The sequence below is a fragment of the Microtus pennsylvanicus genome, chromosome 3 (assembly GCF_037038515.1).
Source record: "Microtus pennsylvanicus isolate mMicPen1 chromosome 3, mMicPen1.hap1, whole genome shotgun sequence".
Lineage (NCBI taxonomy): Eukaryota > Metazoa > Chordata > Mammalia > Rodentia > Cricetidae > Microtus > Microtus pennsylvanicus.
In genome coordinates this window covers 98,771,143-98,795,768 of record NC_134581.1, presented here as the reverse complement: position 1 = coordinate 98,795,768, position 24,626 = coordinate 98,771,143, and the positions used below count along the sequence as shown (strand labels likewise).

The window sequence follows — 24,626 nt, the reverse complement described above, 5'->3', positions numbered from 1 at the left end:
TCTTGTTTACATTATTTAAGCAGAAAGATCTTGGATTAAAGGTGTGTGCTAGGGCTGAGCCACACCACAACCTGAAACAGTTTTTTCTAGTAAATGCAATCTCAGGGTTCACAGTGTGATCATATGTTCTGAGGGGATTAGAACTTATTTTTCCTATGTTCTATACATTTGGTGCTTCTCCCACATCATAATGTCTTGGGAGAAAAAGATTTATTTATTGTTTGCAGTGGATTAGAGTTAGAGCAGAAAGAGATTTGACTGAAATCTCCATAGTGAATGAAGAGGGGTGTGGCCTCTGGAGAGATGAATGGACTTGAGTTTTGCTGCAGCCTTCTGCAGCCGTGGTTGCCCTGCCTCACCTTCCTGCTTCTTTAACAGTGTTGAAATGATAGGTGTTATGGTTTTCTGTCCCTTTAAGAGACAAGCCACACCCACTCCCTCCCCCTCATCCGCTGAGGCAGGCTGATCTTTAGCTTCTGTCCTGAGTTCGCTCTCTTTTCCATCTTCCTCTCAGAGAGGCAGCTTCCTTGCTGCCTCTCTCCCCACTTCTCTGCTTCCCCCCTTCTCTGTCTCTTTCTCCTCTTCTCTCTCTCTCTCTGTCCCCCCTTCACCCTTTCCCTTCCACAACCCCCTGAATAAATATTCAACCTCACTCTGCAAGTTGTGTCTATCCATGTCTCTGTCTCTTGTCTGCCGCCACATGGCCCGCTACCACCATTTGGGACCTACAGCATTTCTGCTGCCTACTGCAACCCGGGATCTTGCAGCATTTAAAAAAAATATATAAAGGTAGGGAAGGCAAGGGTGTGTGAGCTTCATTTGTACTAAATTTTTAAAGTATCTAACAGTTTGGATATGTTAGGTCCTTGAGATTTTACAAGACATCATGTCATAGGTGATCCTATTTATAGCAGTGGAAAGCTGGACACTTTGAAGTCCAACTTTTCTGTGTGTGTGTGTGTGTATTTTTGCCTGCATGTATGTTTCTGCAACATTATGTCTGTGCTGGTACTTGAGAACAGGAGAGGATGAAATTGGAGTTATGGATGACTGAACTGCTGTATGGGTCCTAGTAATTGAATCCTTGTCTTTTGCAAGCACAGCACATGAGCCTCTGAACACACGAACCATCTCTCCAGCCTCTAGCTTCTCTTTCTTTAATGTCTTGTGGAAAGGATGTCCAGTTGAAACTTTTCTCTTATTTATGTCCAAATAATGAAGATAATGAAAATACAACCGAGGGCAGTCAAGATGGCTCAGTGGGTAAAGGTATTTGTCATCAATCCTGAACTCACATAAACGAGGACTCCCAAAAGTTCCCTGACCTGCACATATATTTTGTAGTATAGGTATATCCACACCACATACTCAATGAACAAATGTAATAAAAAATTAAAGGAAAAAACACAACTAGGTTAGTTAGTTTTTAATGTCTGTGTGTGGGTATGTGCAAGTGAGTACTGGTGGCTGAGGGGCCTTACGTGTTCATTGCAGCTGAAGTCCCAGACAGTTGTGAGCCACCACCCATTGTGGCTGCTGGGAATCAAGCATGGGGTCCTCTGCAAGACCAGTATGAGTTCATAACCACTGAGCTATCTTTCTCCGGTCCCCCAAGGTCTCTCTGCACCCTTTATTGAGTTAGGGTTTCACTGTGTAGTCCTGGCTGGTCTGTGACTTCTGTGCCTCAACTTCAGGAGATGCTCCTGCCTCTGCTTGCTAAGTTTTGGGTGTGTGCCACCTTTCTTTTTTACTTTTTTCTTCACTTTCTCCCTCCTTCTCTCCTCCTCCCTCCTTCTTCCTCCTCTTCCTAATGCTTTTTTTTTTTTGAAACCTGGATTGCCCTGGTACTTGCTATGTAGATGAGGCTGACCTGACCTAATCTACCCACACAGATCCACCTACCTAGAATTACAGGTGTGGGCCACCACACCCAGATTTTCTTTCTTAAAAGATTTATTTTTGTTTGTGTATGTGTATGCATAATGTGAGTACAGGTAGTCTCAGAGGCCAGAAGAGAATGCTAGATACCCTGAAGCTGGAGTTATGAGGGTGCTGGAAACTGACTTCAGGTCCTCTGCAAGGGCAGTACATGCTCTTTAATCACCCTGCCTCCCTTCTTCCCTCTCTCTTTTCAGACAGGGTCTCACTGTAGTTCGGTTAAACCCTAAACTATCATGTAGACCAGACTGGTCGCAAACTCATGAGCTCAGATCCATATGCCTCATCCTTCAGATTGCTGTTGGGATTAAAAACATGCCCCATCCCCACTCCCCAGTAACTATTCCCCCACCCCCACCCCCAGGGTTTCTCTGTGTAACAGCCCTAACTGTCCTGGAACTAGTTCTGTAGACCAGGCTGGCCTTGAACTCAGAGATCCATCTGCCTCTGCCACCCGAGTCCTGGGATTAAAGGCCTATGTATACCATCGCCCAGCTTTATCTTAACTTTTTAAACTGTTTCTCATTTTCTAATTTTGGCTGGCCTTCTCCATCTCACAGTAGTCCTCCTGCCTCATCCTCCTGAGTATGTCTACAGGCATCTTCCATTATGCTTGGCTTGGCAGGGTCATTATCTTCTGGGCCTCATCTAAGCACCAAGTATCATTTAATTTTGTATGCTGTCATTAGAGTATGTAATTGAGTATGACCCTGGGTGGTTGGTATGAAATGGTTTCTACTGGCATTTCTGGAGTTCTCAGGCATGCTACACAGCTGTCATTTCATCTTCATGAGGCCTGGTTGGCTCAGCATTTAGGTGTGTGTGGGGTCACCAGTCTTTCCAACTGCTTGCTCTGCTGCTTGCCCTATGACTGCTAACACTTGGTTTCATCTCAGTATCTGTTCTGTCTCTCTCTCTCTGTCTCTCTCTCTCTCTTTCTCTCTCTCTCTGTGTGTGTGTGTGTGTGTGTGTGTGTGTGTGTGTGTGTGCACGTGTGTGTTGAGACGGTCTCTTGCAGCTTGCTGTGTGGGTGGGATTGGCCCTGAACTCCCAAACCTCATCCTCTAACTCCCAGATGCTGGGACTTCTGGCTCTGGTCACCATGCCTTGCTTGTGTGTGGTTTTAAAGAATGAAATGTTGCCAGTTAGATTTGCCTCTGGGTGTACTGTTTTGGAGTTTTTGTAGGTTAATTTTTTTCTCTTAATTTATAATTTATTTAAAAAGCCTAAGGCTAGAGCAAAGGCTGTTGTGAACCCAGGGGTTGGAGGGGAGCAGAATAAGACCCATTTAAATTGGTACCAGAGTATAGTTGCCAGCCTTTCAGAAACAAACTGTTTGGTCTCTGCACACAGGGACTTTTGCAGCCTTACCAGAAGGGGTCTCTTCAGCGTCCTCAAAGGTACTCTAGCGTGCCTGACCATAGCTATGCAACTCAGGTTTGTATCTGCCAAGTGGGAAAGTGAGCTTGAATTATTTTTGGTATGTTTACTTCAGTCTATTTATTCCCTTAGTTTTCTTATGCCATTAAAAATCAAATCCAGGGCCTCACACATGCAAGGCAAAGGAAGATCTCATGTAGTCCTTGACTTGCTGATCCTCCTACCTCCCAAATGTTGGCAAAAACTCATAAAGCCAGCAGTATAGAGGCTGAGACAGGAAAGTATCAAGTTTGAGGTCAGCTTGAGCTACCAAGTGACACACTGTTTCAAAGCAAAAATGACTGGGAATAGTGATATTTAATCTTAGCATGGAGGAAGCAGAGGCAAGTGGATCTCTGAGATCATCCTTGTTCATAGTGAGTTCCAGGCAAGTTAGGGATACACAGTGAATTTCTGCATACTCCCACCCACCCCCGCAAAGTGGAAAAAAGAAACAAAGATGGCTTATGGTTAAGAACACTTTGTGGGAGCTGGAGAGTTGGCTCAGTGGTTAACAGCACTGTCTGCTCTTTCAGAGGTCCTGAGTTCAATTCCCAGCAACCGTATGGTGATTTATACCATTGTGAGATCTGGTGCCCTCTTCTGGCCTGCAGGCATACATGTAGACAGAACATTGTATACATAATAAATCTTAGGATTATTTTAAAAAACTGGGTGGTAGTGGTGGCTGGTGCATGCCCTTAATCCCGGAACTCAGGAGACAGAGGCAGGTGGATTTCTGTGAGTTCGAGGCCAGCCTGGTCTACAGAGTGAGCTCCAGGATAGGCTACACAGAGAAACCCTGACTCAAAAAATCAAAACCAAAACAACTATAGCAACAACAAACAAACAAACCCCAAAACCAAAAAAAAAAAACACTTTTGTTTTCTTCCAGAGGACTCAATTTCAGTTCCCAGTACCCAGGTCTGGAGACCAACACTCTGCTGGCACCTGAACATATTTGGTACCCACATACACATTTTCTTCCTTCCTTTTTTTTTTCTTTCTTTTTAAAAATGTTGTGGTCACAAGTTATTTCTTTTTTATTGTTTGTTTTTTGTTTAGTTCCCAACCAAAATTTCCCCTTCCTCCCCTCCAAATTCTTCCCCCACTACCCTTCCCCCATTCACTCAATCACTGTTTCTCTTCAGATGCAGGTGGGCCTCCCATGGATATCAGCCAACCAAGGTATATCAAGTTGCAGTGAGACTAGGCTTCTCCTCTTTTCTTAAGGCTTAATGAAGTAATCCAGTAGGAACAGTAGGTTTCTTTTTTTTTAAATATTTATTTATTTATTATATATACAATATTCTGTCTGTGTGTATGTCTGCAGGCCAGAAGAGGCACCAGACCATATTACAGATGGTTGTGAGCCACCATGTGGTTGCTGGGAATTGAACTCAGGACCTTTGGAAGAGCAGGCAATGTTCTTAACCACTGAGCCATCTCACCAACCCCGGAACAGTGGGTTTCTAAAGCAGGCCTCAGAGTCAGACAGACACTGTAGTGTGGTTCTTTTTGTGAGAGTCCACATACACATTTTAAAACCAAATGTACCTGTAAGGTGGCTTGAAGGGCTAATGACTTTTGTTACACAAGCCTAATACCTGAGTTTTGTTTTCTTTTGTTTTCCGAGACAAAGTTTCTCTGTGTAATAGTCCTGTCACATGTCAGCTCTGTAGCCCAGGCTAGTCTGGAACTAAGAGATCCGCCTGCTTCTACCTCCCAAGTGCTGGGATTAAAGGCATGTGTCACCACTGTCTGGCTTGACCTCACTTTATGTGAGATATATACTTATGTGTGTGCCTGTGTGTACACTTGTGCACATGTCCACTGAAGCCAGAGGGGAAACTTCTGCTGTATGTATCACTCTTGCCTTGTTCTCTTGAGATAGGTCTCAGTAAACTCAGAGCTGTCCATTTCAGCTAGACTGACTGGCCATTGAGCCCATTAACTCTGTCTGTCTCTGCCTCCAGTGCAGGGACTCCAGGAATATGTCTTGGCTGGCCATGTCAGGAATGAAAACTCTGGTTCTTGTAGTTGTATAGAAAGTGTTCTTACCCATTGAGCCATCACCCCAGCCCTGCAATTCTGTTTTTGTGATATTCTTTCTCCTTTTTGTGGTGATTGAGTTTGAACCAGGGTATCTTACTTACTTTAGCACTGAGCTATGGCTTAACCCCCTATGACATTCTTTTGGTTTTTTGAGATAGGGTTTCTTTGTGTAGCCCTGGCTGTCCTGGAACTGTTATCAGACTGGTCTTGAATTCAGAGATCTGCCTGCCTCTGCCTCCTAAGTACTTGGATTAAAGGCATGTGCAGACACCACCTTGTTCCCTATGCCTTTTTCTTTTCTTTTTTTTCATTTTGTTTGTTTTTTGAGACAGGGTTTCTCTGTAGCTTTGGAGCCTGTCCTGGAACTTGCTCTGTAGACCAGGCCGGCCTTGTACTCACAGAGATCTGCCTGCCTCTGCCTCTTGAGTTCTGGGATTAAAGGCATGTGCCATCCGGCCCATATGCCATTCTTAACATAGTAATTGGGCAAGTGGTTGCTAGTGGTTAGGGGTGGGATCATTATGCCTGGGCAGTGTTCTTTGCTTCCACCATGTTGTTGTCAGCATCATAGTCAGTCTCTTGAACTGTGACTGTGGAAGGACTAAGGCTCAGTGTGTTTGTCTGGCTTCTTGGAGCTGCATGTGTAGCTGCAGTTATTTCAGAATGAAGTTTCATTTACCACACTGGACAGGCTTCTGTCTTTCAGCTGCTTGGGAGGCTAAGACTGGAGGTCCTCTTGTGTCCATCGGACCCAACCTGGGCAACACAAGTCTTCCTGTGTGCATGTATGTTTGGTGTGTGTATGCATGTTTGCATGTGTGTGCAGGTGCTTGTCCACATGTGTATACAAGTGAATATGGAGGGCCAAAGTTGAAAGCAGGTGTCTTACTTGCTCTCTATTTTATAGAGACAGGGTTTCTCAGTTGAACCCAGAACAGATCTGTTAATCTGGCTAACCAGTTTGTTCAGAGAATCCTTTGCCTCCCAAGTGCTGGGATAATGGGGCTGTTGTGTGGAATCTGCGAATCCAGACTGGTTCTCACACTTACACAGTGAACACTTTTGGCACTAAGTCCCCTCCCCAGCTCAGGACTCTCTTTTAACAACACTAGCACAAAGCACTGGGAATATGTTTTGCTCTTAGCAGTCTTAACAGTTTAGCCAGGCTGTGGTGGTGCATGTCTTCATTCCCAGGACTGGGGAGGCAGACGCAGGCAGATCTCTATGAGTTCGATGCCAGTCTGGTCTAGGACACCTAGGGCTACAAAGAGATACCCTGTCTTGAAAAACCAGGGAAAAAAAAGTCTTAGCAGTTTGCTGAAGAACATCCCTAGTACCTCCAGAACAATGAAAAGGTGATCTTTATGGGTAAAAATCACAGCTGTGTGTTAGCAAAGTAACATGGTGTGAGAGGTGGTCCTGTTTTCTTTCCTTCTAGCTAGAAGAAAGTACATTTTTAAAGATGTACACTTAGAAAATTGGGCAGTGAGTCTTTTTGTTGTTGTTGTCGTTTTAAATTTTTATCTCTGTAAGGTGGCACACACCTTTAATCCTAGCACTTGGGAGACAGGCAAGCAGATCTCTGAGTTACATGCCAGCCAGAGCTTTACAGTGAGAATCTGCCTAACAAACAAACAGAAACCTTTATATAAGGCCTTGCTGCAGTGTGCCTCTGCCCTGAACACAGGGAGGTAAGGTTGCTTGCTCTCCCTGCCTCAAATCCCCTTGGAGTTTTGTTAAATGTCTTCTGTAATATTGTGGTCTTTCACAGTTCAAGAACAGTTGATAATTTTGCTACATCATACTTTGTGTGTTGTGGTTCTGACAGCAGAGTAATAGGTACACCGGTTTCTTTTGCAGTTCTGGTTTGTACACTGTTGCCCCACAGCCTCTGTCCCATGTGGTCCTGTTGATCCTTACAGTCTTACCCTCTGACCCAGGGCTGTCTCCCTTCATTTTTGGGTTTTCTTCCTTTTTTTTTTTAAAAAAAAAAGTAATATATATATGTGTGTGTTTTGCCTGCATGTATGTATTTGTGCATTGTATGTGTGCAGTGCCCAAGGAGGCCAGAAGAGGGTGTCTGATCCCCTAGAACAGACTGTTGTAAGTTGCATGTGGGTGCGTTGCATGTGGGTGCAGTAACTGAGCCCTGGTCGTCTGCAAGAGCAGGCAGTAAGTGCTCTTAACCACTGAGCTGTCTCTTCAGCCTCTCTGAGTTTTTTATTCAGGTTTCTTGTTTGTTTATTTTGGTGGTACTAGAGATTGCATTCAGGGTCTTAATATATGCTAGGCAAAGCTCTCTACCATTAAAGTATGTTCTAGGCCATCCCCCACCCCACCCCCCTTTTCTTTTTCTGGTATTACTGTGTATCTCTAGTTGGCCTGGAACTCCTTATGTAGACCTGAGTAGTCTCAGAAATCCACCTGCCTTTGCCTCCTGAATACCAGGATCAAAGGCCTGTACCCCACACTTGACAGAGATCTTACAGCTAGAGTTAAAGGAGGTTGTGAGCCACACTCAGTGTGGGTGCGGGGAACTGAACTCTGGTCCTATGCAAGAGCAACAACTATCTTTTGAGACAAGGTCTCTTGCCCCTGAGGCTTGCCTTGAACTGCTGGAATTACACACAGCTCATTCCTTCAGAATATTTTAATAACAAAAATAGAGTGACATGACTTGTCAGTTTAGATTGGTGGCAGGCAGTGGGTTGGGAGCTGCTTTCAGATTGTTTGGGGGAATCTGTAGTGGAGTCCAAGGTGAAGGAATGACCTGAGTGCTGCACAGTGCTGTCAGCTTAAAGCCACGTTTTCTGTAAGATGAGAATTCTCCTTCAGGACCATTCCCCAGTGTCTGGGAAGGCTTGATTATTATCTGGTTTGTTGTTTGGCAGCACAGTGTTACAAACTCACCTTGTGTATAATTAGAGGTGGAAAGATGGCCAACATACCATAAGCTTAAGGTTTTGTGTTGTGGAGTAGTAACCCTGCGTCAGAAAAGGGAGAGACCCTGTTTCTTGTCCCTGACTGCTGGAACTTCTCTCTCTCTTTTTTTTTGTCTTTTGAGACAGGGTTTCTTTGTATAGCCTTGGCTGTTCAAAAACTAACTCTGTAGAGCAGGCTGGCCGTGAACTCACAGAGATCCACCTGCCTCTGCCTCTGGAGTGCTGGGATTAAAGCTGTGTGCCACTACTGCCCGGCTTTATTTGTGTATTTTTTAAAGGTATGAGTGCTTTGTATGCTTGAATGTGGAAAAAGGGCATCAGGATCTCATTATAGATGGTTGCGAGGCACCATGTGGTTGCTGGGAATTGAACTCAGGACCTTTGGGAGAGCAGCCCTAGGAACAGGGAACTTGTTTGCCTTATCTTTCATCTTACCCAATCCTGACTTAAAACATACAAAAGAGGTATCTGATAAATACTTATTGTTTAAATACATAGGACTTTAAGGCCTGCAGAGATGGCTCCATTGGTAAAGTTCTTGCAAGGAGAAACCTGAGTTTGTTCTTAGAACAAGTTTTGTTTTTTTAAGCCAGTTTGGGAGCTTGAGGCATAGCTCAGTGGTTAAGATCACGTGTAGCTCTTAGAGAGGGCCTGGGTTTGGTTCCCAGCACCCATACGCATGCTCATAACCATCTACATGTTCAGTTCCAGGAAATCTGATGCCTTCTTCTGACCCTTTTGGTCACCAGGCATTTACATGGTGTGAGCAAAACACTCATACACATAATATAAAATGGATAAATCTAATAAACTTAAAAAAACCAGGTATAGTGTACTTACTTATATAATTCCAGGTATGGGAACTGGGTACAGGAAGATTGCTGGGCCTTCTGGGTAGGCAGCCCAACAATTACTTGGGAAACTCCAGACTGGTGAGAGACAGTCTCAAAAAAGAGGTGGATGGTATTTGAGAATTGACACTTGAAGCTGTCCTCTCGCTAACTATGCTGTGCCTGCATACCGAAATTCCATACACACAAGTAAACTTTTCTTAAATTAATGTGAATAAGTGTTTTGCCTTCGTGTTTGTTTGTGTACCACATTTGTACCTGCTGCTGCCTGAGGCCAGAAGAGAGTAGATTTCCCCAGAACTGGAGTTATAGAAGGTTGTGAGCCCCCATGATTTTCTGGGAATTGAACGGGGGTCCTCTGGAAGAGCAGCACATACTCTTAACTGCCAAGCCACCTTTCCAGCCTGCATGAATATACTTCCAAATAGAGGTCATGTATTCACGAGATTTCACAAAGATTTGGCTTGATTGATAGTACTGTACATGGGACTGGCATGCTGCTGATTGGTATTTCCTTTGCCTGGAAGAATCCAGACTGTGGTTGGTTTTCAGGTCTTTGGATTTGTTTCTAGTTACTCTGCCACTGGCTGTGCTTTATCAAAAATACCTAAGTTTATTATGCAGTAAAGTAAACCAATAGGGCTGGTGTGGTGGTCCTGTGTGTATAGCCACGGGACCAAGCCATCTTGCCAAGCCTCATGACCTGAGTTTATACTCAGAACCCACAGGTGTGGAAGGAGAGAGCCACCACAGGCACACTGTGGCATGCATATATGCCCACCGCCCTCCAGTCTTACCAAAGACACACAAAATAAATAAAACGACAACTAGTGGTGTGCACTGCTGAACACCTGTAACACCTCTAACTGCAGCATGGGGGAGGGGAAGCCAGGAGAGATGAGGTGAAGGTCCACGGGGGAATTTGTCAAGATTTTCTCAAAATAAAGTGAAAGGGGGCTGGGGGCATGACCAGTAGGGCACTTGCTCAGCAGTCTCACAGCCCTGGCTTTCATTCCTAGTACTGCAAACTGAAACTGAAGATCTGTCCTGAGTTCTCAAGAGAACAGATGAGCCCAGGACAGCTACCTCCCAGCTTTATCCCTGCCAGCGTCTCCCAGTTTTACTCATCCTTTTGTATTTTCTCCCTAGAGTATTTCTGGGAAACAACAGGCATGCAGTAATTTCAGCCTTGTATTTATCTGTGCTGGGTACACGCAGGTAGATTGAGTTATTCCTCCCCTTCTTACAGCTCAAGGCATCAAAATACCATAATTGTTCTCCCACCCTTACCCCCACCCTAGACAGGCTCTCGCTGCGCACCTCTGGCTGGTCTGAACCCTGCTATACAAATATAGCCAAGCTGGCCTGAAATTGAGCTATCCACCTGCCTTGCCTCCTGCTGGATTAAAGGAATTTTTTTTAAAAGATTTGCTTTAATTTTTTTATTTATGTGTGTATTTAGTTATATTTTAGTATGTGTACCTGTATGCAGGTACTGTGGAGTCCATAAGAGCGATGTCAGATTCCCTGGAATCGGAGGCAGAAGAGGCAGGAGGGTGTGAGTTGCCTCATGTGGATGCTGAGAGCTGAACTTCGGTCTTTTGTTTTGTGTTTTGAGACATAGCCTTGACTGTGTGCTGTGTAGATGAAGCTGCCCTCAAACTCAGAGATCCCTCCACTTGCCTCCCGAGTTCTGAGATTAAGGTATGTTCCCTTATACCTGGCTGACTTGGGCCTTTTTGAGAGCAGCAACTGCTAAGCCATCTAGCCTCTAGTTATCACATCTAAGCATTATATTTTTTTAAAAAAAATAATTCTTTTTTCAGCCTGCTGGTGGCAGCACATGCCTTTAATCTAGCACTTGGGAGGCAGAGATAGGCCGATCTCTGCGAGTTCAAGGCCAGCTTGGTCTAGAACAGGCTCCAAAGCTACAGAGAAACCTGTCTCTCAAAATCAACCAACCAAACAAACAAAAACAAGTAACAACAAAAAAAAATCATTCTCTTTTTACTTGTGTATGGGTGTGGATAAGTATGAGAGTACAGGCGTCTGTGGAGACCAGAAGAAGGTCCCTTGGAGCTGGAGTTATAGAAGTGTGTAAATCACTCAATATGGGTGCTGGGAGTTGAGCTCCAGTCCTCTACAAGAGCCACCAGTGCTCTTAACTACAAAGCTGTTTCTCCAACTCTTTGGTTTTTCAAGACAGGGTTTCTCTGTAGCTTTGGAGCCTGACCTGGAACTCTGGAACTAGCTCTTGTAGACTAGGCTGGCCTTGAACTCACAGAGATCTGCCTGCCTCTCTGCCTCTTGAGTGTTGGGATTAAAGGTGTGAGCCACCCGGCTGTTTCTCCCAATCTTTTTTTTTTTTTTTTTTTTTTTGGTTTTTTGAGACAGGGTTTCTCTGTGGTTTTGGAGCCTGTCCTGGAACTAGCTCTTGTAGACCAGGCTGGTCTCGAACTCACAGAGATCCGCCTGCCTCTGCCTCCCGAGTGCTGGGATTAAAGGCGTGCGCCACCACCGCCCGGCTGTTTCTCCCAATCTTAAGTATTGGTTTTTGAGATAAATTTTCTCTTAACCTAGGCCTGCCTCAAACAGGATCCTGATCCTGATCATGCCTCTACCTACCAGGTGCTGAACTTACAGGTGTGCATAGGTGTCCTTTTTCAGCACAGCTATGGATAGCTGACTTCTAGTTGAGTTCCAGTCAATCTTCCTTTGTAGTAGTAGGAGCGGCGGGGCTGCGTCCCCGGCACCCGGCCGCCCCCATGGCTAGCTTTACCCAAAATAATTACACGGAAACTGTATTCTTTTAAACACCGCTTGGCCCATTTCTATCTAGCCTCTTCTAGGCTAGCTCTCGCACCTGGACTAGCCCATTTCTAATAATCTGCTGTAGCCCACGAGCTGGCTTACCAGGAATGATCTTAACCTGCGTCTCTCTGGAGTGGGAAAATCATGGCGACTCTCTGACTCAGCTTCTTTCTCCCAGCCTTCCGTTCTGTTTACTCCACCCACCTAAGGGTGGGTCTGTCAAATGGGCCTAGCAGTTTCTTTATTGCTTAACCAATGAAATCAACAGATTGATATGACACTCCCACATCATTCCTTGTTGTGGAAATAACTTGGATTAGCTGGTGACAGTAACTATTCGGAGTAGTGCTGTTGCCACTTTAGGGGTCAGAGGGACTTGGGCTTCATAGCTCTTGTAGGCTGATCTGCTTGGTTTTTGGGATGTTGTACAGAGGTCTCTCTATGCTGCAGGTATAAGAAGGAAGCTCCATAGAAAGTTGAAAGCCAGACAAACAACTTTGAACTCACAGGGTTGTGGTTTCTTCCATCTGTGGCTGCTTAGGAGCAGTTACAGCCTAGGCTTGGTCTCCTAACTCTTAGCATCTCATACTCCCACACTCTTCTCTTTCCCTACTGTGTTCCTGTGAAGCCTTTCTGCTCTTCTTTCCTGGTAGCCACCTCTCCAACATTGTCGAGTACCACTCTGGTGTTAGTTTAACTTTCTAACTTGGCAGTATTTGGTGGGCAGTCCTGCAGCCTTTTGGGAATGTCTCTTTGGCCAGTCTTGGCAGTTTGTCCTTGTACCTTATGCCTCTCGAGAGTTGTGCCTATAGTGTTTGCTGTAACAGTGTGGATGGAGGGCCTCACTGGTGTGATGGAGCACAGAGTGCTGTGGAGGGGCTCAGCTGTTGACACTAGTCAACATTGCAAACTGGACAGGCTATTCGTAGTGCAGGACTTGAGTATGTTGCAGTTTGCGTGTTGTTTAGAGGGTCATTGTATAGCTTCATTTGCCCTGCAGACTGTGTTACACATTTGGGTGACTTAACTTTTCCTGATTCCATGGGGGTGTCTATTTGATGCACTTGTTTCTACCTTTTAACTTTTCCAAATGTTACTTTGTCTTTTAATTGTGTTCACTTTTTATTGCTTGGGGGTAGACACATGCCATAATATGCCTGAGGAGGTTCAGAGGATCGCTTAGGGGAGGAATAGGTTGTCAGTGCCCTTACCCCTTGAGCCGTCTTGCTGGTCCTCCTTTTAGAAATTTCCTTCAACAGTTATGTACATGTATATAATATATTTTGATTAGTCTCACTGCCCTCATCACATTATCATATTCCTGCTAAATTCCTTTCAACAAGTTTCCTCTTGCCCTAGGTTTTATTTGTTGTTTTGTAACCATTATCTTTAATTAGGGTTGCTTGTGTAAGTGTGTATTGTGTGGTGATGGTGGGGAGGGCTTGTTTCATACTAGAGCATGGGCATGTATCATTGAAGAAAATGATTGTCTCCATCAGCAACTGTTAACTACCAGAAGTTCCGCAGCTGCAGCCTCATAAGCACCTCCTTCGTCCACGGTAAAATGTTGACACGCTCTACATAGTGTAGCTCTTGTCCAGTTAGCTCCAGCGACTGGCTCATGAGTACAGTGCATGCCATCCAGAAGACATGCTTTCACAGCACTCCTACCACATCCAGCTCTTACTGTCTCTCTGTCCTCTCTTGTGATGTTCTATTTAGGGTCAGGCACTCAATAATCACTTATCTTCAGTGCTTGGACTGGTTAGGAGTCTGCATCAACCCAGGCTCTCTGCAAACAAAGCTGAGAGCTCTCCTTTCCTATGTGACAGAAGCTCTTTAGGACCTTTTGTCTATCACTGTAGTGTCCTTCGGGTCAGTGCTCCTACCTTTTTTCTTCTTCAAACACCTAGAGTTGATATTTTGGTCTATTTGTATGCATATGTGTGCACGTTTGATTTCTTTGTGTATCTGTGTGTGTGAGGGGAAAGGAGGCCAGAGGAGGATTGTATGTGTCTTGCTCTGGCAGTCCAGAGACCTTAAGACCTTTAACTCAAGCTCACTCACTGAATCTGGAGCTACACTGTCAGCAGAATGCTGCAGCCATCCTCCTGTCTCTGACCAACACATTGCTGTGTTTGCAGACTTCCTTGCATGAGTGTTAGGGATTCGTCTCTGGTGTTCATACTTGCTTAGGAAGTGCCATTACCTGTCCTGTCTATTTATTGAGACAGAGTTTTGCTGGGTAGCCTAGGCTGGCCTCAACTTTTTCACCACTTGCTTCTGCTTCTTGAATACAGGGCTACAAGAAGTACTTCCATTTCTAACAAGCAGTTTTCTTTCTCCTTCCTGCTTTTTGAGACAGTGTTTCTTTGTGTAACCTTGGCTGTCCAGGAATTTGCTCTGTAGACTAGCCTCTATCTTACAGTACTCCTGCCTCTGTACTCACCAACTGTTAGGATTATACAAGAGTAGCCCTCATATCTTTTTTTAAATATTTATTTATTTATTATGTATACAATATTCTGTCTGTGTGTATGTCTGCAGGCCAGAAGAGGCACCAGGCCCTATTACAGATGGTTGTGAGCCACCATGTGGTTGCTGGGAATTGAACTCAGGACCTTTGGAAGAGCAGGCACTCTTAACCTCTGAGCCATCTCTCCAGCCCCCTAGCCCTCATATTTTGATGAACATTTCTACTTATAACACTTTCTGGTAGCTTGTTAATCTTATGTTTTACTTCTTTGAGTTTTACTGCTTTGTTTTTTGAGATAGGGCTGTTTTTTTGTTGTTGTTGTTTGTTTGGGGTGTGTAACAAACCTGGCTGTTCTGGAACTTGCTTTGTAGACCAGACTGGGCCTCAAACTCATAGAGAGCTGCCTGCCTCTGCCTTCTGAGTGCTGGGAATAAAGGTGTGACCACCATCACCTAACTGATGATTCAGAATTTTTTATTGCATTTATTTGCACAGGAGAGGGATGTGCTGTGGCATACATTTGGTCAGGGGACAACCTATGGATCTATCCTTTCACTGTGTGGGCCCTCGGGTTTAAACTCAGGTCATGAGGCTTAGTGGCAGCCCATCAATCAACCCATGTTGCCAGCCCTCCTTTGTGGTTTTTTTATTTGTTTGTTTTTGTTTTTGCCAGGGGTTGTTATGTAACTTCTGTCCTTGAACTCCAGACATCTTGTCTGGATCACTTACATTCCCAGCTTAGATTATGTTTTGAGTTTTCATTTTTAGTTCTGAGGACAACATTCAGTGCCTGCAGTGTGTTAAGCACATGCTGTACTACTGAGCAACCTGTTTCACTTTCTGCTCTAGTTCATTTGTAAAGCCCAGCATGCTTTGGTGTTGGAGTATAGCCAGTGAAATGAGCATGTACTTAACTCTGAGCAAGAGTCTCTCTGGTTGAGCTCAGAACTACAGACTAAGTAAAATCTTTCTGTGGCAAATGCCTATGAGGTAGGTAGGGCTAGAGGAGAATCGGTTATTGAAGGTCATCTTCCCTGTATAGCAAGTTTGAGGCCAGCTTGAGCTATAGGAGATCCTGCCTTGAAAAGCCAACCCTGGGATTGGGGAGATGGCCTGATGAATAGGAATGCTTGCGAAGACCTGAGTTAGAATTCCCAGTGTCGCCAGGTAATGTTGCTGCATACCTTTAATTCCAGCACTGGTGAGGCAGGGGCAGGTGAATCTCTGTGAGTTTGAGGCTAGACTTCAAAGCTACACAGAGAAACTCTGTCTCGAAAACCAAAATCAAAAGAAATAAATGAAATAAGAATTCCCAGTGTTCTTGTAAAAAGCTGGACATGGCCTCATGAAAAACATAACCCTAGTGCTGTGGGTGGGACAGAGACAGGAGGATACCAGGGGCTTTCTGGGTGCCAATGTAGTTCTAGGTTTGGTAAGAGGCTCTATTGCAAGGGGATAAAGTGGGGAGTGATAGGACAGAACACCTACAGCCCTCTTGTCTTTCCAGTGTACCCACAAAGACTTGTGTGGATAGCTGGGTGGTGGTGATGCATGTCTTTAATCCCAACACTCAGGAGGCAGGCAGATCTCTGAGTTTGAGGCCAGCCTGGTCTATAGATCAAGTTTCAGGACAAACTCCAAAGTTACAGAGAAACCCTGTTTTGAAAAACTGGCAAAAGACTTGGGTGCATATATCACACACTTGCATGATTGACACTTGGGGTTGAAGGTTATAGTCAGTGGTAGAACATAGACCTGTATGAGTCCCTGTTCTAGAATTGCAAGAGTCCAAGCTCGGTTTGAGGGGTGTATGTCTGTATTCCTGGCACTTCGGAGGTGGAAGCAGAAAGATTTGGACTTTGTGGCCAGCCTGGGTCGCATAAAATCCTGATACCCCTCTCTGCTGTGCTCCCCCCTCCCAACTCCCCGCATGCTGTATAGGAAGAAATGAACCGGACCACAGGGAAACAGGTGCCTGCCTCTGTGGCTGGATTCAGATAGGTGTCTGGAAGCCTGCTGTTTTCATATGAAGGGAAATTGAAGTGAGTTGTTTAGTGCCTTGACTTGGCTACCTGGGAAGACAGATGTGTCCTGCTGTGAGCAGACTCTTCGTGAGCAAACTCCTTCATCTTTACAACCAAGTATATGGCTTCTGAGATTATCTGCCTCTGGGGTATTTCAAACTAAAAAGGTTTTCTGGTCTTATAGATAGTTGAAGTATTGGTAACACCAAGGAAAGCTGTCACAATTTGAAAAGATAAACCAGGACTGATTTCCAGACACTACAAGAGAAAAGGAAGGAAAAATGGTAAGACAGTTTTTTTCTTTGCTCATAGACACTATTTCTTCACTTATATACAAAGATTCCTGTAGCGTGTCCCCAAAGTATTTGATACTGTTAGAATTTTTTGTCTTAGACATTTGAATTTCTAAAGTAATTACGTGTCACGATGTGAATACAGTAGTCCCCCCTTAGCCGTGTTCTGGCTTCCCGCGGATTCAGTTACCTGCGGTCCACCGCAGTCTGAAAATATTAAGTGGAAATTTTCAGAAAGAAAAAATAGCTAAGTTTTAAATTGTGCACCGTCCTGATGCCTGCGTCATTCACCTCACTTCATCTCATCACGTAGGCATTGTATCATCATCACTTCATCACAAGAAGAAGAAGGGTGAGTAGGATGATCAGCTACTTGGAGGGAGAGCACATTCACATTCCGTCCTGTCTAAGCCCTTCCTGTGCCTGATTGACCAATTAAACTACCATACCAGTGTGCGTAGAGGTTAAACTCAGACCATATTTTGGTTTTGGTGCTATCCGCGGTTTAAGGCATCCACTGGGGTCTTGGAATGTGTACCCCGCGGATAAGGGGGGACTACTGTAGTATAGTGAGCGATAATGTAAAGTACCCCATTTCTGCTGTTGCGTGGAGAGTGTCCTCTCAGGCCCTTGGCCACATTCCCATAGTCTATCTTCTGTGAAGGATGGAATGGTACTAAATGGTAAGGGGTGGGCTGCTGCCTGTCCTTGCATCATTTTTAGCGTAGTTTTCACATTTCCAGCGTCCCATGAGAATTTTTGTGAATGATGATCGCCATGTCATGGCAAAACATTCTTCAGTATACCCAACGCAAGAGGAGCTGGAGGCCGTACAGAATATGGTATCTCACACTGAGCGAGCCCTCAAGGCTGTCTCTGACTGGATTGATGAGCAAGAGAAGGGCAATGAGTTCACCGAGGCAGACAATATGGACACACCCCCAGACGACGAGAGCAAAGAAGGGGCTGGGTGAGTCTCAGGTGCTTTCTCTCTCCCTCTCCCCCTCTCTCTTTTTCTCTTTCTCTCTCTGTGTGCTTGTTGAGGAAGGCAGGTCTTTTCGGGCAGGGTCTTATGTAGCCCAGACTTGCTTCCTCACTGTGTATTAAAGGCTGCCCTTGAATTCCTGATGCCTTCTGCCTCTGCTTTGCCTAGCTCTTGTAGTGTGTTTGTTTTGTTTTGTGACAGGATCTTAGGGGATAGCCTATGCTGACCTTCAGCTCATTTTATATCACCAAAATCACAGAAGTCCTCTGCCTCAGCTTCCTGAATGCTGGGGTTGCAGGTCTCTGTCACCATGTGGCACAGCTAGGCTAGCATCTCTCTTAAGAAGTGCCAGTCTCTTTGGGTACTGGCTAGGTTGGCTTCCTATTGAGCCTGACTTTTGTCTGTCTCACAGGGAACAGAAGGCGGAACACATGACTAGGACCCTGAGGGGCGTGATGCGGGTCGGCCTGGTAGCCAAGGGTCTTCTGCTCAAGGGGGACTTGGATCTGGAGCTGGTTCTGCTCTGTAAGGAGAAGCCCACAACCGCCCTTCTGGACAAGGTGGCTGACAACCTGGCCATCCAGCTCACTGTGAGTCACCAGCAACACTACCATGCCAGAGGGGATTCTAGCACTTGTGGAGAAGATGATCAGAGGAAGAGAGGGCCCATCTGTGCCATGTGCCGGGGAGCATCTCTTGTATTTGCCATGTGTTCACCTTCATAAGAAGCAGGTCACCACAGAGCCATTGAGGGTCTGTGGCATCTGCTGTTTATAGTGGTGCCCGTTCTGCTAGTTAGTGAAAGCCTTGTGGCCTCATGTGTGAAGCCTAGACTATTGGGCTAGAAATATCATGTGTAGGCCGGATGGGATGAAGGAAGGGCATTAATTCTTCGTGGATCAGACCTGGACACACTTAAAACTCCACTCACCTGACTAGTGCAGTTCAGTGAGAGAAAGAGGAACAGTATGGTCGTGGTGGTTTATACCTGTAATCCCAGCATTTAAGATGCTGAGTCAGGAAGACTATGAGTATTTAAGTACATCTTAGGCTCTAGAGTAAGACCCCCCCCCCCAAAAAAAAACACCCAAAACCCTCAACCAAATCATTTCCTCTATTACTAAAATATTGCATAAATAAGTCTTTACTTACTGAACATTTACTGAGCCAGACCCCAGGTCAGATTTATATGTATCTATCTCTCCCACTTGCTTTGATAATCTGTCCATTTTGTCCCCAGTGGGGGCCACCAGAGACAGCAGAGATTCTTTATTATTGTATTCTGCATTTCCAAAAAAGTTCTTCTAGATTTAATTTAAAAGATAAACGCACAGAAATTCAAAGTTGGTTTTAAGTATTGTTACGTTACTCTGCAAAGAAAAATATCTTTGTGTGTCCGTAAACATTCCATAATATAAGGCTTTTTGGGTACTTGCTCAGAGAATGGTATGAATTGAGATCTGAAAGAGCAAGTGTTAGAAACTTGAGGAACTCCTCAAGGTCATACCCTCAGATGGTTTCTCATAGCTGTGATTTCATGATTACTATTGTCTCTTTCTAAAGATTGTTATGTGGAACACTTTGGTAAATATTTTGAAAGAAAGAGCTTTGTATTTTCTAGGCACTGTAATGGATGTGGTAGGAGCCTTATAACGTGTGCCTATAGCTGTGTTTAGTGAGCCTGCCCAAGTCCGTCCCTAGTGTGTACACTAGGCCATGCTCATTATGTCAGTGGTTCTTGACATCTGACATCGCCACCCTCCCTGGGTACTTTTGGCCATCTGAGATTGGGGGAAGTGGTTACCAGAGATACTCTGAACACCCTGTGTGACACAGGGCAGCCTCCTCTCTTAGGTAAGAATTACCTCATCCAGCAGGTGAGCCATGCTGAGGTCGAGAAATCTGCAATACCAATTTCCAGGGCATCTGTCCTCTACAGTATATGCACTTTCCTTTTTTGAGACAGGGTTTCTCTGTGTAGCCCTGGCTGTCCTGGAACTCACTCTGTAGCACAGGCTGGCCTCAAACTCAGAGATCTGCCTGCCTCTGTCTCCCGAGTGCTGGGATTAAAGGCGTGCACCACCAGTGCCCAGCCTACTTTCTCTCTCTTTTATTTATTTATTTTTTCTCTGCTTGTTCGAGACAGGATTTCTCTGTGTAACAGCCCTAGCTGTCCTGGAACTAGCTCTGTAGTCCAGACTGGCCTTGAACTCTGCCTCCTGTACTGGGTTTAAAGGCGGCATGCACCACCACTGCCCGGCTCACTTTCCTTCTTTTAACAAAAATAGTTTAAGAAACTGGATTTTTTTTTTCCAGTTAATAGAAGCTATCTTATAAAGAAGTTGAGGTTGGACTGTCGAGCACCCATAGCTATTCTCTGCAGGACGCATATACACCCATGTCTGTCATTGGCTATAAGCTATAGAAATGCATGTGCATCTCTCCCATGGGGTCTGCCGACTGCTCCTCCCTGCATGGACTTGTTCAGGCTGAGGATCACCCTCTGTCATGGACACTGGGTGTCTCACACAGTATCCAGTGACATGGGCTTTGTTCTGCGTCCTTGAAGTGTATGCATGTTAAGGCCATGTTAGAAATTAGAAGTCCCAGCCTTGAACCAGCACTGAGACTGAGGCAGGAAAGCCACTGGACAGGAAGAGCCTATCTTAGAAAATGAGAAAGAAGACCTATTTTTCCAGATGAGCTCTCTGTTGTATCTCAGTCTGGCCTTGAGTTCAGTTCCCATCCTCAACATCCTGAGAGCTAGGGTTATACGTATGTGCCTCCCTGGTTGACTAGCTGTTGAAGTTATTTATTTTTATCCTAGATTTCACTGGGTGGCTGTGGCTTGCCTTGAGCTTGCTCTGTAGACCAGGCTGGCCTCAAGCAGCAGTGTTGTCTAGCTTTTGTCTTCAGAGTGCTGGGATTTCAGGCATGTACTTTGATCTTAGGCTTGAATTACATTTGGTTTCTTTTTTGTTTGGTTGTTTTTGTTTTTTTTTAAATTAACCTTGGGTGTTGTTGGTGTCATTATGCTGCTCAGGCCTGCCCTAACCTCCTGGGCTCAAGTGATCCTCTGACTTCAGTCTCCTAAATCACTGGAGTGGCTGCCACTGCTCCTCTCACTCCCTGCCCTTGAGATAGTCTTGTTCTGTGGTCTGTGTTAGCTTTGAACTCATTACCCTACCTTAGTCTCTAACTGCTGGGATTATAGGTATGAGCCACCACACTTGACTCCTCCCTTTACATTTTAACATTCTTGGTGGAAATAGCTTCTCTGACTGCAGGATTAGAGGTTCTCCTCAGATTCACAACCTGAGACCCAATGGAGTTTGTCAGAATTGTTGATTGTTGTACAGAGAAAGTGTTTTGAAAGCTACCTTCTTTTCCTCCTCCAGACTGTGACAGAAGACAAGTACGAAATACTCCAGTCTGTGGATGATGCTGCGATTTTGATAAAAAACACAAAAGAACCCCCTTTGTCCTTGACCATCCACCTGACCTCCCCTGTTGTCAGAGAAGAAATGGAGAAAGTATTAGCCGGAGGTAGGGATGCTGAGAAAGGCCAGCAGAACATTGCAGACTTGGTGTTCCCTCTCGCTCAAATGTGCTATTCAGTTTTAGAGTGCTTTGATTTGAGGGTGTCGGTGTAGCTCTGACTGCCTATACTTAAATTTATTTATGTCTCCCCTTGGCCCTGTGTTCTTGGGAGTTTGACTCAACAGTGGCACTAAAAGTGAGTAGCACTTTGCATAGGGTGTGCACCATTTCGTTTCTCATTTTCTCGAATTGTTTTGAACCTCTTTGTTAAACTTGTTTCCCTCTGAAAAAAAGTATGTCCCCGGGAGTCTTACAGTGTTGCATTGCTTAGCAGCAACCAGATGGCTTCTGTATGAACGGCACGTAGGAGTAGCTATCAGCTAGCCCTGCAGCACAGCCTGGGTGTTTTCGTTTGGCCTCTGCCTGTGGCACTCTGAGCTTTATAGAGTCCAGGAGCTGCAGCAGACTTTTGGATAAGGTTTTAAACCATTGTGCTGTCTTCCAGCCCAGTCTTTGCACTCATCCACAATTCATGGTCTCCCTGCAGCCCTCCTGGGCCTGCTGTCAGGCCTTATTCAAATCCCTGATAGCTGGCAGAGCCAAACGACAGCATTGCTAGCTGTGCCGCAGTGGAGGCTGACTTGTTGATTTTCCTTTGGCTCATGTATCTGATGCCAATGACCAAAGAAAACCCTCTTAGCTTATCCACTCAGGGACGCTGGACCTTTGACCAACAGGACTCTCTCTGTCAAGGCCTGGGGCTAGGGCAGTCCCGCCTGGTGTGCGGAGGTGGTCCCCTGTGCTACATACAGGTGGATACCTGTTTGAGAAGCAGAGAGGGAGTTCATTTCCACTCCCCCCCACCTTTTTGTTTTTATTTTTGTTTTTCTTATTATAAATTCTAGCCTAGCTAATTTATGGGGAAAAAGTAAGGGAATGGGTCTCTTAGAAGATAGGGTTGGCCTATCTTTTCCCTTCCCCACCAATTGTGCCTTTTAGAGTAACTTTTCTTTTTCGATTTTGGTTTTTGTTTCAGTGGTTTAAAATTTTGGAGAGGGCCTCCCAATTTTTCTGACTTCCTCTCAGCAGAGCTGATGGCAATTTAGCCTCTCCTTCCCTTGTCCAGGGTGGACACAAATTGAGATTATGGGAGACTCAGCTGCCCTTTATTTAGGAAGCTGCCACATCCCCTTTGCACCTGACAGAACCCCTTGGTCAAACTGTGCCTTGTCTTCTTATTCCATCCATGAATAGAAACGCTATCAGTCAACGACCCCCCGGACGTTCTGGACAGGCAGAAATGCCTTGCTGCCTTGGCGTCCCTCCGACACGCCAAGTGGTTCCAGGTTTGCATTTTGTTCTTCTCTTTGTCTTTCAGTAGAGAATGCCTAAGCTTTACAACATGGCTAACTTTGACCATAAAGTGTCCATAACTTTGTACCGTGCCGATCTTGTTAGCACCTGCAACGTGCAGCTGCTAAAGGAGCGTGCCTAAATCCATTTGACTTGACAACCCTGAGGAGGCTCATGCTGAGCAGTGGGCTGCTTTGCAGTAAGAGTAACAGGCTTCCACACACACAGGGAGCTCAGTGCTGGCCACACACTTGGTGGCTTTGCACCCTTGCAACCGTTTACCCTTGGCAAAGCAGTGCCATGAGACTATGTTGTTCATGTTTGCCTGCTGTCCTCCATGGTGCCCTGAGTATGAAGAGCCTGTGCTTTCTTCCTCTAGGCCAGAGCCAATGGGCTGAAGTCATGCGTCATTGTCATCCGTGTCCTAAGGGACTTGTGTACCCGAGTGCCCTCCTGGGGTCCCCTCAGAGGCTGGGTAAGTCACCTTGTGACTAGGGCTGGGGGTAGTGTTTGTCCAGACAGGCACTTTCAGCCTTTCCATAGCTTCACGGTTGTTGATTTGGATGGCTGTTGTGGAGTGGAATGGAGTGGGGTGGCAGTAGTTTAGAAAGGAGGTGGGAACTGCCTAGGCTATCTGCTGTGACTAGTCATATAAGGAAGGGTAGGTGTGCAAGTGTTCTTGAACACCTCCCATCAGGGACCTACGGCCTATTCTGCCAACTGCCTGTTTTTCTTTCTTTTTATTATTTTATTTTTTAAAACTGTCTTTCTCAACAGGCCATTATTAAGAATATTGTTTCAGGCTGGGCGGTGGCAGTGCACATCTTTAATCCCAGTACTCGGGAGGGAAAGGCAGGCGGATCTCTGTTAATTTAAGGCCAGCCAGGTCTACAGAGCAAGTTCTAGAACAGGCTCCAAAGCTATACAGAGAAACCCTGTCTTTTTTTTTTTTTTTTTTTTTGAGTGGTTACAAAGCCTAATTACCTTCTTAGGTCCTCAGTGCTGTCCCTTTGCCCATGCTGCCTTTATGAAAGTCCGCTAACCCCTGCCTAGATGTCTGATGTTGCATGTTCATCACTGGTGGACTTTGAATCTCAGGACCCCTAACCCCTCTAATCCAGTGATAGGGCTTCCTAGGCTATCCCCTTTTGCAGCTGGAAGCTCATTGTCCCTCTTGCCTTTCAGCCTCTGGAGCTGCTATGTGAGAAGTCCATCGGCACTGCCAATAGGCCAATGGGTGCTGGTGAAGCCCTGCGAAGAGTGCTGGAGTGTTTGGCATCCGGCATCGTAATGCCAGGTTGGGGCCTTGTGGCTTTCAAGGGACAGGGACAAGGACAGGGATGAAGGCCTTATAGCCACTGCCTCACTGGTCCACTGACTGGGTTAGGGACATAGCAGCTCCATGCCCCCCTGCTAGGGCCAAAGCATGTGACTACCCTCTTGCACCATCATATCCAGCCCTGTGCCGGGTCCGCAGCCGTGAATCAGGGCGGACCCGGGGCCAGTGGTGACCCACTCCCACATGACTTTGCTCTGAGACACATATGATTTATTTCTGTCAAGGGCTGGATGCCGAGTGGGTCACCGAGCTCGGTATGTTTTCCAGAGCTGGGTGTGGATGGGGTGCGGGGGGGTAACACACCTGGTTCCCTCAGCCAACAACTCTTATGAGACGACAAGGGATAATCCTCTGCATATCTTCCTTGTTTCCTGCCTTCAGATGGTTCTGGCATTTATGACCCTTGTGAAAAAGAAGCCACTGATGCTATTGGGCATCTAGACAGACAGCAACGGGAAGATATCACACAGAGTGCGCAGGTATAGTCGTCGCCATTGCCAACATGAGCCCTTACCCAGTCTGCACTCACTGGCTCCCAGTTCCATTACTGGGCATTTGAAGGGCAGCCCCTGGAACATAGGCTCAGGTTGGGGACCAAGG

At 45.6% G+C, this 24,626-nt stretch overlaps 1 protein-coding gene across 9 annotated transcripts in view; it reads left to right on the top strand.

The window, feature by feature from the left end:
* The window catches only part of Ilf3 (interleukin enhancer binding factor 3), a 41,834-nt gene that overhangs the window by 7,633 nt on the left and 9,575 nt on the right, over positions 1 to 24,626 (top strand). For 4 of the 9 annotated variants that reach the window (XM_075966631.1, XM_075966630.1, XM_075966638.1 and 1 more), the window contains exons 2-10: positions 16,701 to 16,800; positions 17,123 to 17,161; positions 17,553 to 17,779; positions 18,207 to 18,384; positions 21,193 to 21,340; positions 22,589 to 22,680; positions 23,067 to 23,162; positions 23,873 to 23,984; positions 24,408 to 24,505. In XM_075966631.1, coding sequence (XP_075822746.1) covers positions 16,798 to 16,800; positions 17,123 to 17,161; positions 17,553 to 17,779; positions 18,207 to 18,384; positions 21,193 to 21,340; positions 22,589 to 22,680; positions 23,067 to 23,162; positions 23,873 to 23,984; positions 24,408 to 24,505 — 993 coding nt within the window. In that variant the 5' untranslated portion in view covers positions 16,701 to 16,797. Of the gene's footprint in view, positions 1 to 16,700; positions 16,801 to 17,122; positions 17,162 to 17,537; positions 17,780 to 18,206; positions 18,385 to 21,192; positions 21,341 to 22,588; positions 22,681 to 23,066; positions 23,163 to 23,872; positions 23,985 to 24,407; positions 24,506 to 24,626 lie in introns of all 9 variants that reach the window. The other 5 variants (XM_075966635.1, XM_075966632.1, XM_075966639.1 and 2 more) reach the window with 2 other exon arrangements.